Raw genomic sequence first — 14,019 nt, 5'->3', positions numbered from 1 at the left:
ATATGATTAGCAAAGGTCTACATAAGAAAACAAGTAGAAATAGATCATTTGATAATCTTCGGAGGCTAAAGTGAGTTTTGTTTTGGTGGCATTTGCAATCCTTTAATGCTTCCTTTATTTTTTGGCACCACCTCCCTTAGTTATGATCTTAAAACCATGATTCAATTTTTATAGCAGTTTGATCGAAAAAAATGACAAAAATTAAGGAAATAAGTGAATGACCTTGCATCGGAAGGCATCAGGTCTCCTGTCAACAGAAACAGGTGAAAGGAGAGCAGCATCACCTGAAGTCTCGCAATCAGAACAAATTGCATGGAAGCTTACTTGCTGAACATTGAGTGGTATTGTAGGAACTCATTTTACTTTTCTAATACTTCAATAACATACAACAAACATGATCATTCAAAAGCTTTGATCTAATGTTTCCTTCCAACATGTTAACAACCATGTTGATTGAAGGTCGATTTTCAGGCTTCATCTGTATGCACCATAAGCGAGGAGGAAAAGCTACTGCTGCTCCCGACATGTTTGAATCTAATCTATTTGTGTTCAGGAAGGAATTGTTGAGCAAATGCAGAACTTACATTCATAATTGCGTAGGAAACACAAAGGCATTTCATCTGGATTGTTTGTGCAAGGTGTTCTTAGCTTTGATTGTTTGTAATACTATTGTAGGAACTCACATCAATACTCTAATAACATTCAACATACACAGTGGGATCGACTTTTCAATGGAGACTCAAGAGAATTCTGGTCTTGGTGGCATTTGCAAGACACTAATGCCTCCTGCCAACATGTCGACTACCAAACTAATTGAAGGCCTATGTTCTGGTTTTATCTGTACGCACCATAAGCCAACCACTATCATCTTCCTCACAATCTCTTCAGTCTCAGAATTCTCCTCAGCGACTGTCGAGTTACAATAGTTATCAAGATTATCATAAATCCAGTGAGGAAAATAGATTTCACTTGTATGATCAGACCTCGCATTGAAGTTCTTCCTCCCTCCGACCATTTCTAACACCAACATTCCATAGCTGTAAACATCAGACTTGCTCGATATCGTCCCGAAACTCCTGCAGAAGACTTCTGGGGCAATATACCCTGGAGTTCCTCTCATAGTCATCGTTGAGATAATACTATCATTTTGTATGCACATCTTAGCCAATCCAAAATCTGAAATCTTAGGACTGAAATCTTGATCCAACAAGATGTTATGAGGTTTGATATCAAAGTGAAGGATCCGAGTGTTGCATCCTCGATGTAAGTACTCGAGACCTCGCGCGATACCAAGCACAATATCATACAACTGTGCCCAACTGAGTTTGTTTTTTTCTGTATGTGGTTTATCATCAAAAATATACTTCTCCAGGGATCCATTGGGCATGAAGTCAAAAACTAGAGCCCTCTTTGATCCCTCCAAGCAAAATCCAAGAAGACCGACAATGTTGACATGGGAAGTCCTACTGATGCTCGCTACCTCATTCATGAACTCTTTTCCGTTGCTTTCAGATTCAGTTGGGACTTTGACAGCGACCGAGCGGCCATCTTCGAGTGAACCCTTGAATACAGAACCATAACCTCCACTCCCAAGCTTGCCACTGAAAGACTTGGTCATTCTTTTTATTTCAGAATAAGTGTATCTCTTTGGAATTGTGGACTCGTACTCAAGAATGAAGTCTTCAATATCTTGTTCATTTTTCTCGTGTGGCGTTCTAAGACATAGAAGGTAGCTTGAGATGAAACATGCAAGTGTAACTCCAACAATTGTTCCTGCAGTTTACCATGTTTATCTTGATTATTGAAAATGGAAAAACTGACTGAACCCAATATTGTTCAAACATGACTCAATATGTCAGTTTTTCATGCAGAAGCACTGGTTTTCAGTTTGAAGTGACCCAGAAAATAAGTGTTTTTAACAATTCTAGTAAAGTTTCCAGTAACTTAAATGAGAATATTGAGTAATTTTGAAGCAACTTATTGCTCACCTATTGCAACTCCAATTCTCAATGTATGCTTCTTCCTTCGAGCACCTGCAACAGACAACCAGAAAAATTCTTTAAGAATTGAACATCAGAAACGATAATGTGGATTAAGAAGAGCTAGCTCCTTCTCTACCTGTAACAGACAATGATTCATGCAACTCTTTTAATTAGATACAGAAACTTAAAAGTGAGGCATCTGCTGGATTTAATCTTGGCTATATTTTCTGGTTGACGTCTGATTAATTATACGTGGGCCAAGTATTTTAACACCAGAACGTTCCAACGCTAAACTATTTTGATATTCCAAGATCGCACACAATACCTTCGTAGCAATTCAGTGGAACATTATATCCACTAGAACTACTGTAACAATCAAAATTGTGATATATATATATATATATATATATATATATATATAATAAGCAGTCCTATATACAAAATTTCCATCAATGCGGGTCTCGAGAAAACAAACTATTTCTTATCCTACTTTATAAGAAATTGTTTTTGAAATTCAAACTCATGACTTTTAGATTATACGATGATAATTTTATCGTTGCACTAAGATTCTCTTTTAAAAAAAATTATGATCCATATACAAAAGATAATACCTATGACAAGTACCCTCAACAAAATAAATAAACCAATGGATCCGCTAGACCACCAAACACCCTCCTTTTGAAGCTAACATCAAACATACATGTATATAGCGTATAGAAATAGAGCCAATTAATTTCAACAAATTCTTAAAGGGACACCTAAAACTTTTGTTTTTCCCAAAAGACACATTTGATTCTCATTTTATCCCCTGTCAACAGTTGACTTTTTTTTCTCTATCTTTTTTTTGCATCAACATTTTCTCTCATATCATTCCTCTCTCTTTTGCATTCCTCTCTCTCTTTTTTTCTGCTTAAATTAAATTAAACTTTAATAGATAATCCTCTAAATTTATTTAATTATAATTTTAAATTTTTAATAAAAAAAATAAAAAATATAAAAGAAGATTAATAAAATATTAAAAATATTTTTTATTTTTTAACATCTAATCATAAGAATAAAAAATAAAATAAAATAAAATAAATAACGAGTTAATTTTATTAATACAAATAATTCAAAAATAAAATAAAAAATTATTTTAATATTGATTTTTAAAAATCAACATCACATCTTAAATATCAACAAAGTTATGGTGCTAATATTTAAAAAATAGCACCATTTAAAACACCATAGTAATGTTGGTCTTTAAAAATCAGCATCATAGTAGTGTTGGTATTTAAAAATTAACACCACAACTTAAACATTGGGACTGTTGTAGTGTTGATTTTTTTAAAAATAGTAAAGAGAACATATTTGTGAAGCACTTCAAAAACTTATAGCACTTGGAACATATCAGATCGGAGCTATCTAAGTTTATCAATGAATTTTAACTGAAACCTATTGATACATTTAGGAGATTTGAAATTTTTAAAAAAATTGATATGTAATGGAAAAGTGTAGTGCAATGAAGTTATGTATGATGTTCATTTCGGATTTTGATATCCCTATGATAAGTTGTATATGTGTCAATTGCTTTAAAGTATGAAACTTTAAAAACATTTTAATTACTATTGTTAATGACTTCAAATTGATATCTCTAAGCACATATAGGCTCTGAAAAATTTTAGAAAATTATAGCACCTAGAATGAATCCGATTGGAATCCTTTAGGTCGATGAATGAATTTTGATCAAAACTCATTCGTAGACCTAGGAGATTTAGGGCTTTTCAAAAAATTATATTGTTACCATGAAATGAAAGAGAGTAGTATAGTAAAGATATTTATGGTGTGCATGACTAGTTCTAACATTCCTATGATAAGTTATAGGTAAAAAATAATTCAAAGAATATAAAATTTCTTTTGAACCTTCAAAAAGGCCTTAAACGATATTTGTTGAACTCGAATATTATGGGTTCCACCTTATAATAAATGTAGATCTTTGGATGAGGTTCGATTTGACTTGTAGAACGTCCCATTTTAATATCTAAATCAAAAGTTATGACTTTCAAAATTAGGCATTTGACACATACACAACTTATTGTAAGGATATCAGAACCAGACATGGATACCATATATACCTCTATACATTCACATCTTCCATCTTATGATAAAATTTTAAAAATTCAAATAATATAGGTCTAGCAATGAATTTCAATCAAAACTCATTGATAGACCTAGAGAGTTCTGATCGGACCATTCCAACTCCTATAGGTTTCTGCAATACCTGAGAGTCCAAGAGTGCCCTATGTTATTATCATAAAAGATTTCCAATATTACTCAAAATGTTTAGAAAATTTTAGACATTGTGCCAATTAATACGACTTATAATTTTGTGTAAAGGACTCAGAATTAGAATTTTCACCATATCTTCCTTCTATACACTTACCTTTTCTATCTCATTATAAATTATTAGAAATCCGAGACCTTAAGTCTATCAATAAATTTCGATAAAAATCTATTAAGAGTAAAGAGAAAGAGAAAATAGAAAATGAAATTGAAATTAAAATTAAAATCAAAGTTTTAAAATTAAAATTAAATACAAATTAAAGAATTATTTATTAAAATTAAGATTAAAATTTAATTTAATTTAAGAGTAAAGAGAAAAGAGAAAATGAAATTGTTGTAAAAGAGAGCGAGGAAATATTGTATGTAATGGATAGAAGAAAGATAGGAGAAAAATATTGTTAGGTAAAGGAGCGTAAAGAGAAAAGAAAATAAAACAAGATAGTAAAATAGAAATAAAATATGTTATTAGGGAAAATTAAAAATTAAGTATTTTTGGATATTTTTAAATTTTAGATGGGCCTTTGAGAATTTATCAAATTAATTTCCTTAAATCTGACCACGTCAATAGCCGCCTCTGTAACTGTCGTTGGATAGTGAGAGCATTTTTTCCATGTACATGTCGCATCACCTTTCTCAGTCCATGGAAGAACAATCTTACCCTTCATTGGACCAAATTCAGTAAAGATAAGAAGAACAGTTCAATTCTTTTACGCATCACACACAAACTGAAAGGACCCTCCTCATCAGCTGAACCCTCCATTTCTAGCCCATAGGTTCTAGATGAGGATTCAGGAGACCAGATGAGGAATCAGTTCTATGAATAAATTCGATTAATTGAACAACAGCAGGGGAAATTCTAAAATATGTAAACGTACCTGAGTTCTTGCAGTCAGAACAATTTCCGTTGATATCTCCCGACCAATGAAGCTCGAACCCCTCACGCAATACTGCTGCAAATCTTTCCACAAGCTGATTACCCACTTGGGATTCCACGACCGGCCAAACCACCACTTCACTGCAGTCTGCAGAGGAATTGAATTCGTTCGGAATGTCCAGGAAGACGTAACTACGCATGATGCCCGCTCCGGATCGATTAAATTGAAAGCAGGGGATCATGTTATTCGACCATCTACTGTCGTAAGTACTGCAGTTGAGGAAGAAGGTGAGATTGCGGTAGGTGTCAGCGTAGGATAGAGATACGCTGGAAGGCATGGTGACATTTTGGCGGAGTCTGGGACAAGACTCCTGCGCGGGAGCGAAGATATCGTCGTCGGCGAGGGAAACGACTGTCGCAGTGTAGTTGATGTGTAAGATCCTGTAGCTGTGGTCACCGAGGCGCATGATTGGAATGTCACTTTGGCAGGTCAACATGAAGCCTTGGTAGCCGCAGTAGGGAGAGGCCTGGTTCGTATCATCAGACAGCCAGAAGGGGTAGGAGATGCTGACGTTGCCGCAGGGCGTCGACTTCGAGTTTGGGCAGGAGGAATCGCCGCGAGAGGGAACGAGGAAGAGCACGAGAAGGCAAAGGACGAGGACGTGAACAAGAAGAGACACTGCTGCTCCCGACATGCTTGAATCTAGCTATTTGGTTAGGAAGGAATTGTTACGCAAGTGCAAGATTTACATTTGAGTAGGAAATATTTCATCTTGTATCGACGACTTGAACTTGGAGTTGACTCAGTCGTATGATTGGATTAGGAACTAATGGTGGGCGTGCATTGAGTGGTTAAATGTCAATGGGACATGGCTAAAGATCAGTTACCAAATTTTCATATTCTATTATAATCTCACTACACAAGTTAGGATAACTAGAGATATCAGTTAGCAAGTGCAAGGCAAATGTCAATGCTTACATAGAAACTTGGTTGGTAAACATTGTGTTATAATAACATTCAAAACTTTTCAATGAAGATTCAAGAGAATTCTGGTTTTGGTGGCATCTGCAAGGCACTAATGCTTCCTTCTAACATGTCGACCACCATGCTGATTGAAGGTCTATTCTCTGGCTTTATCTGTATGCACCATAACCCAACTATTATCATCTTCCTTTCAATCTCTTTAGTCTTAGAACTCACCTCAGAGGCAGAGGCAGAGGTGAGGCTGTCAAATTGCAATAATCATCTAGATTATCATAAACCCAATGAGGGAAATAGGTTTCACTTGAATGGTCTGCCCTTGAATTGAAGTTCTTCCTCCCTCCAATCATTTCTAACACCATCATTCCATAGCTGTAAACATCAGATTTACTCGATATCGTCCCAAAAGTCCTAGAGAAGAGTTCTGGGGCAATGTAACCTGGAGTTCCTCTCATAGCCATCGTTGAGATGATACTATCTTTTTGCATGCAAATCTTGGCCAATCCAAAATCTGAAATCTTGGGGCAGAAATCTTGGTCCAATAAGATATTATGAGGTTTGATATCAAAGTGAACTATGCGAGTGTTGCATCCTCGATGCAAGTACTCAAGCCCTCGCGCGATGCTTACTGCAATGTCATACAACTTCTCCCAATTTAGTTGGCTATTTTCCACGTTCAAGTTATATCAAAAATGAACTTATCCAGTGATCCATTGGGCATGAACTCGTAAACCAGAGCCCTCTTTGATCCCTCCAAGCAAAATCCAAGAAGAGCAACAATGTTGACATGGGATGTCCTACTGATGCTTGCTACCTCATTGATGAAATCTTCTCCATTGCCTTTAGTTTCACTTAGGATTTTAACAGCGACCAATTGGCCATCTTGGAGTGAACCCTTGAATACAGAACCATAACCTCCACTCCCGAGCTTATCACTGAAAGACTTTGTCATTCTTTTTATTTCAGCGTAAGTGTATCTCTTTGGAGTTGTGGACTCGTACTGAAGTATGAAATTTTGAATAGCTTGGTCTTCTTTCCCGTTTGGCTCTCTAAAACATAGAAAGTAGCTTGGGATGAAACATGCAAGTATAAAGCCAACCGTTGCCCCTGCAGTTTACCATGTTTATCATGATTATAAAAACTGGAAAAATTATATGTGTGTGCGTGTGTGATTGAACCCAATATATACGAAATTCTGGATATGATTGAACTATTTTGGAAATTCACTAGTTGTATTTTGTCCATTAGTATTGATTGAATAGAAGGTATTTCACAGTTATTAGAAACTTAAATAAGAATACTGATTAATTTTGAGCCGAATTGTTACTTGCCTATTACAATGCCAATTATCAAAGTTGTATGCTTCTTCCTTCGAGCACCTGGTGCAAGAGACCTTCCAGGTGCAGGAGCATTCCAGGTGCAGGAGACCTTCAGCAGTTGCAGAAGAACTTCCAAGTGCAGGAGACCTTCCAGGTGCAGGAGACCTTCCAGCACCTGCAATAGAACCAGGAGACCTTCCAGGTGCAGGAGACCTTCCAGCTGCAATAGAACCAGAAAAATTCTTTGAGAACATCAGAAACAATAAGGTCGCATTGCAATAGAAGATTCTCATCAGAAACAATTATTGAGACTAAACCTGCAAATAGATAACCAAACCACAAGTAGAAATCATGGGATCCCAAATATTCAACCCAAGTACGTGAATCTCATATTGCAATTGAAGTCTATATACAACTATATCAATGGTAATGTTCATATCCTTTAAATCAGTTATTACGTTTTTGATCTCTCTCTATACCCATCACAATCAGTTATTACCCAGCTCAAGTTCAAGGAAATTTGTATTTATTAATGAAATAATAATCAAATTGGAAGTCTAATAACTGGATCTCTTTTTTTTTCTTTTTTCCATATAGGACTTGAAAGCTAAATCAACTTGCAATCCAACAATCCAACCCTTTCATGGTGAAGGTACCCTCACTTCTTTTGCGCAAAACACAGAAACTAATTTTTCCAACAAAGAACAACTCACTTCTTTTACACATCACACAGAACTGAAGGCACCCTTGGTCGTCAATTGAACCCACCATTTCTAGCCATAGGTTCTAGAGGAGACTTCATGTGACCGGCCAGATGACCTTTCTCAGTTGTATTGGAGAAATTTCATTAATTGAACAATAGCAGGGGAAATTCTAAGGGTCGAGCAGAAGAATTAAGTAAAATAACAAGGAATAAGATATGTAAACGTACGTTGAGACGGTGACTTGGGGGATTGTTGAGACGACTGTGTGGCATCTCCCATGGGGGATAGTTGAGATAACTGTGTGACATCGCTAGAGGCGTCGATTCCACCTTTTACTGCTACTTTTGAAGCAAAGTTAAGTCGGGGGACTACTTCAATCTTTCCGCCTGAACAGAAACAGGTGGGAATGAGAGTAGCATCGTCGATTGTATGATCATACCGACAACGGCCATCTGAGCTCTTGCAGTAAGAACAATTTCCGTTGGTGTCCCCCATCCGATGAAGCTTGAGCCCCTCATTCATTATTTGTGCATATTCTTCCGCAAGCTCAGTCCCCACATAGGGTTCCAGGACCGACGAATCTATCTGATTGTGGCAGTCCGTAGGGGAGTCGTATTCGTAATTGTACTGGAAATCCCATGTGGATTCATCAAATTGAAGGCAGGGGATCACGGGACTTGGCGAACTACTCAAACTACTGCAGTTGAAGAAGAGGGAGAGTTCGGTTTTGGTGTCAGCCAAGGATAAAGATATATTGGAAGGCAAGGTGACATTTTGGTGGACTGTGCGACAAGTACTCGCCGGTGCGTCGACTAACACAGTGTAGTTGTAGTCGATATCTAACACAGTGTAGTTGTAGTCACCGAGGCGCAGGATTGGGAAGATGTCCCTTTGGCATGTCAACATGAAGCTTTGGTAGCCGCAGTAGGGAGCTGTCTGGTTCGTCTCATTAGACAGCCAGAACGGATAGGAGACATTGACGTTGCCGCAGGGTACCGACTTCAAGTTTGGGCAGGAGGAATCGACACCAGAGGGGTCGACGGGCAAGAGCATGAGATGGCAATTGAGGATGAGAAAGGCCAGAAGAGGCAATGATCTTGCTTCTCTAATCATGTTTGGGTTCCTTCGCTTTGGACGATCGAGCACGAAAAGGATATGATAAAGATGAAGACGAAAGGATCGGTCGGAGGAAATTAAAGATGTTGCTGCATGCTCCAAGCATGTCGATCGGGATTATTCTGCATGCATGCGTAGGATGATCATGGAATTGTGGATATGAGCTGCAATCGTGACTGAGCTGTAAGACTTTTCGTTGGGATATATCAACGACTTGATTCCCCGTCCAACACGGAGAAGATTACATCAAGATTTGCATGGTCATTTTAGAAACATGGGCATTTTATAGAAATTCAATAAATTTTTGACGACTGCAAGAATCTGATCAGAAATGATAGAGACGGAATTAAAGATCGTGTTGAATGATCGCTTAGCTCAAGCCACCACAAGTGATCTTACGATGCAACTAAACACAAATCCATGGATAGGATTAGGAATGATGAGGAATATGCATTGACTTGCTACTTGTGCTGCTTCTTCAAACCAATACTAAATTAAATTAATGTGGGTTGCAACCAATAGGAAATGGTATTGTGATATCCTGGAAAAGACGCATATTAATTAATTAATTAATTATTTGCCAGATTGACTTGGTCAACAAGAAGCGCCCGTGACTTTTGTCCTCCTCCGTATTTGCACAGTAAAATTTTTGTTTTCTTTTCCTTTCATTCTTGTAGTTATTTTTGTTATTTATTTATTTTTTCCTTGGTCAGTTTAAGCAAACCAAAAATAGTTTGATCTGTTTGATTTATTTTTAGTCTTTGCTTACTTTATTTCTAGTCTTTGGTCAAATGCCAATAGCCCAGTTTATTTTGGACTGATACTGAATAAATATATGTTGTGTTGTAAACAATTTGATAAATCGAATCAACTTAATTTGACTTATAAATTCCTTGATTCGCAGCCCCGGTGAATCCGGTCGGATGGTTGGGGCCTTTTAGTTATTTGACAATTATATATTATTTTATTCACCATAATTTCTTTTTTTTTTTTAAAAAATAGGACTTATTATGTATTGTCATTTTTATTCACCATAAAAAAAATTAGGATTCTTTTTGTTGTCATTTTGCAATTTTCAATGGTGGATTATTTATTTTCATTTCTATTAAATCTCACTGCGCAAGTTAGGAATACTAAAGATCAGTTAGCAAGTGCAAGTCAAAAGTTTACTCTGGTAGACAAATTAAAGTGCAAGGGGAATGTTTTGATCACAACTTACATAAAACTTGGTTGGTAAACATTGTGTTCTAATAACATTCAAAACTTTTCAATGAAGATTCAAGAGAATTCTGGTTTTGGTGGCATCTGCAAGACACTAATGCTTCCTTCTAACATGTCGACCACCATGCTGATTGAAGGTCTGTTCTCTGGCTTTATCTGTATGCACCATAACCCAACTATTATCATCTTCCTTTCAATCTCTTTAGTCTTACAACTCACCTCAGAGGCAGAGGCAGAGGCTGAGGCTGTCAAATTGCAATAATGATCTAGATTATCATAAACCCAATGAGGGAAATAGGTTTCACTTGAATGGTCTGCCCTTGAATTGAAGTTCTTCCTCCCTCCAATCATTTCTAACACCATCATTCCATAGCTGTAAACATCAGATTTACTCGATATCGTCCCAAAAGTCCTAGAGAAGAGTTCTGGAGCAATATAACCTGGAGTTCCTCTCATAGCCATCGTTGAGATGATACTATCTTTTTGTATGCAAATCTTGGCCAATCCAAAATCTGAAATCTTGGGGCAGAAATCTTGGTCCAATAAGATATTATGAGGTTTGATATCAAAGTGAACTATGCGAGTGTTGCATCCTCGATGCAAGTACTCAAGCCCTCGCGCGATGCTTACTGCAATGTCATACAACTTCTCCCTACTTAGTTGGCTATTTTCCATGTTCAAGTTACTATCAAAAATGAACTTATCCAGTGATCCATTGGGCATGAACTCGTAAACTAGAGCCCTCTTTGATCCCTCCAAGCAAAATCCAAGAAGAGCAACAATGTTGACATGGGATGTCCTACTGATGCTTGCTACCTCATTGATGAAATCTTCTCCATTGCCTTTAGTTTCACTTAGGATTTTAACAGCGACCAAGTGGCCATCTTGGAGTGAACCCTTGAATACAGAACCATAACCTCCACTCCCGAGCTTATCACTGAAAGACTTTGTCATTCTTTTTATTTCAGCGTAAGTGTATCTCTTTGGAGTTGTGGACTCGTACTGAAGTATGAAATTTTGAATAGCTTGGTCTTCTTTCTCGTTTGGCTCTGGCTCTCTAAAACATAGAAAGTAGCTTGAGATGAAACATGCAAGTATAAAGCCAACCGTTGCCCCTGCAGTTTACCATGTTTATCATGATTATAAAAAATGGAAAAATTATATGTGTGTGTGTGTGTGTGTGTGATTGAACCCAATATACGAAATTCTGGATATGATTGAACTATTTTGGAAATTCATTAGTTGTCTTTTGTCAATTAGTATTCATTGAATAAAAGGTTTTACAGCTACCAGAAACTTAAATAAGAATATTGATTAATTTTGAGCCAACTTTTTACTTGCCTATTACAATTCCAATTATCAATGCTGTATGGTTCTTCCTTCTAGCACCTGCAAGAGACGACCAGAAAAATTCTTTGAGAACATCAGAAACAATAAGGTCGATTGAGAAGATTTCCCAATCATTTTAAACCTGCAAATAGATAACCAAACCACAAGAAGAAATCATGGGATCCCAAATATTCAACCCAAGTACGTGAATCTTATCTTGCAATTAAAGTCTATACAACTATATCAATGAAAGAAAGCGCTTATACAAGAAAATACGTATGAAAAGTATCGCCAACAAGATAAATGAACCAGTGCATCAACTAGAATCACTGAACACCATCCTTCTCAAAACAGTGTACATGTGTATATTGTATAGAAACAGAACCTAGTTTCAAACACCAACTAAGTTCCATAATTAGTTAATTACAAGCATACCTCGACCTGATGACTAGTATTCTAAATCTGACCAGGTCAAAAGCTACCTCTGGAAGAGTTGTTGGTCAGTGAGACCATTTTTCTATGTACATGTCGCATCACCTTTCTCAGTCTATGGAAGAATAATGAAGTTTTACCCTTAATTGGACATTAAATTCAGTAACGATAGGAAGGGCATATCACCAGAAACACCTCTTTTCAATTGAACATATCCGCACAGAAACTGAAGGTACCCTCATTCGCCAATCAATTGAATCCACCATTTCTAGCCATAGGTTCTAGGGGAGTATTCAGGTGACCAGATGAGAAATTAGTTGTATGAATAAATTTCATTAATTGAACAATAGCAGGGGAAATTCTAAAAGGGTCGAGCAGAAGAAGTAAAATAACAAGGAATAAGATATGTAAACGTACATTGGGTGACTTCAATCTTTCCGCCCGAACAGAAACAGACGGGATCGTCGGTTTCATTATACCCACAACGGCCACCTGACTTCTCGCAGTCAGGACAATTTCCGTTGATGTCCCTCGTCCAATGAAGCTTGAACCCCTCCTGCAATACTCGTGCATATTCTTCCACATTCCCCACATAGGGTTCCAGGATCGGCCAAACCACCACTTCACTGCAGCCCAAAGTGGAGACGTCTTCGTTCGGATATCCCTGGAAGACATAACTATAATTGATTCCCCTATCGAGTAGACAGAAGATCCTGTTATCTGACCATCTACTGTCGGAAGTACTGCAGTTGAAGAAGAAGGTGAGATTGTTGTGGGGGTAAGCGTAGGATAAAGATACGTTGGAAGGCCAGGTGACATTATGGCGGGGTCTGGGACAAGACTCCTGCGAGGGATCGAAGATATCGTCGTCGGCGAGGGTAACGACTTTCTCAGTGTAGTCGATGTGTATGACGCTGTAGTTGTGCTCACCGAGGCGCAGGATCGGGATGTTACTTTGGCAGGTCAACATGAAGCCTTGGTAGCCGCAATAGGGAAAGCTCTGGTTCGACGTCATTATAGAGCCAGAAGGGGTAGGAGATGTCGACGCGACCGCAGGGTTCCGACTCCGAGTTTGGGCAGGAGTAATCGCCGCGAGAGGCGACGGGCAAGAGCATGAGAAGGCAATTAAAGACGAGGAAGGCGAGAAGAGGCAACGATAGTGCTTCTCTAATCATGTTTTGGTTCCTTCGCTTAGGACGATCGAGCACGAAAAGGCTTAAAGATGAAGACGGAAGGATCGATCGGAGGAAATTAAAGATATTGCTGCTCCCAGCATGTCGGGATTATTATTCTGCATGAGTAGGATGGAATATGTAATCGAGGTGCAATAATTATTGCAATCACGACTGAGCTGTAAGACTTTTCGTTTGGGATCAACGACAAAGAGGAGGAACCAACGCGGAGCGTGCGTTAAGATGAAATGTTCATATGCAAACCAACTGAAAATTTCTTCAAATCCATGTTCCCCGTCCAACACGGAGACGATTACATCATGATTTAATTTGCATTGTCCGTTAACAGAAAGAAAGGTCATGAAAAAGACATGAATGCTTTGACTTAGCCTTAGTCACTTAGGCACCTTATAACAACTATTTAATTTACAAAGGAAGTTGTGGTCCTTGATCAGACGCCTGCAAAATCTGATCAGAAAAGATAGATGATAACTAGAATGGAAAGATTGTGTTGACTGTTGATCATATTGAGCATTATTATTGTAGGCACTTACATAGCTCTTCTA

The 14,019-nt window shown here is 37.6% G+C and overlaps 3 protein-coding genes across 3 annotated transcripts; all 3 read right to left on the bottom strand.

Moving 5' to 3' along the window:
* Nucleotides 1-560: 560 nt before the first annotated feature.
* LOC141838952 (LEAF RUST 10 DISEASE-RESISTANCE LOCUS RECEPTOR-LIKE PROTEIN KINASE-like 2.4) lies at nucleotides 561-5,903 on the bottom strand. The gene is made up of 3 exons (XM_074726586.1): nucleotides 5,180-5,903; nucleotides 1,989-2,033; nucleotides 561-1,773 (listed from the first exon to the last, which is right to left on the bottom strand). Exons 1-3 carry the CDS (start codon nucleotides 5,871-5,873, stop codon nucleotides 740-742), a joined length of 1,773 nt encoding a protein of 590 aa, XP_074582687.1. The 5' UTR covers nucleotides 5,874-5,903; the 3' UTR covers nucleotides 561-739.
* Nucleotides 5,904-6,078: 175 nt separating this feature from the next.
* LOC141838953 (LEAF RUST 10 DISEASE-RESISTANCE LOCUS RECEPTOR-LIKE PROTEIN KINASE-like 2.1) lies at nucleotides 6,079-9,433 on the bottom strand. Its single transcript, XM_074726587.1, is given in 5 exon segments — nucleotides 6,079-6,403; nucleotides 6,406-6,845; nucleotides 6,848-7,267; nucleotides 7,492-7,539; nucleotides 8,633-9,433. Coding segments are annotated over 5 exon segments (1,758 nt in total). The 5' UTR covers nucleotides 9,297-9,433; the 3' UTR covers nucleotides 6,079-6,217.
* Nucleotides 9,434-10,462: 1,029 nt separating this feature from the next.
* Nucleotides 10,463-13,515, bottom strand: LOC141838939 (LEAF RUST 10 DISEASE-RESISTANCE LOCUS RECEPTOR-LIKE PROTEIN KINASE-like 2.1). The gene is given in 4 exon segments (XM_074726570.1): nucleotides 10,463-11,635; nucleotides 11,862-11,902; nucleotides 12,695-13,288; nucleotides 13,290-13,515. Coding segments are annotated over 4 exon segments (1,860 nt in total). The 5' UTR covers nucleotides 13,457-13,515; the 3' UTR covers nucleotides 10,463-10,577.
* Nucleotides 13,516-14,019: the final 504 nt, after the last annotated feature.

This window comes from Curcuma longa, chromosome 11 (assembly GCF_044706935.1).
Source record: "Curcuma longa cultivar G26 ecotype Majalengka, Jawa Barat chromosome 11, ITB_CL_G26_1.1, whole genome shotgun sequence".
NCBI lineage: Eukaryota > Viridiplantae > Streptophyta > Magnoliopsida > Zingiberales > Zingiberaceae > Curcuma > Curcuma longa.
Note: the sequence above shows the minus strand (reverse complement) of the source record. Positions and strands in the feature narration are given on the sequence as shown.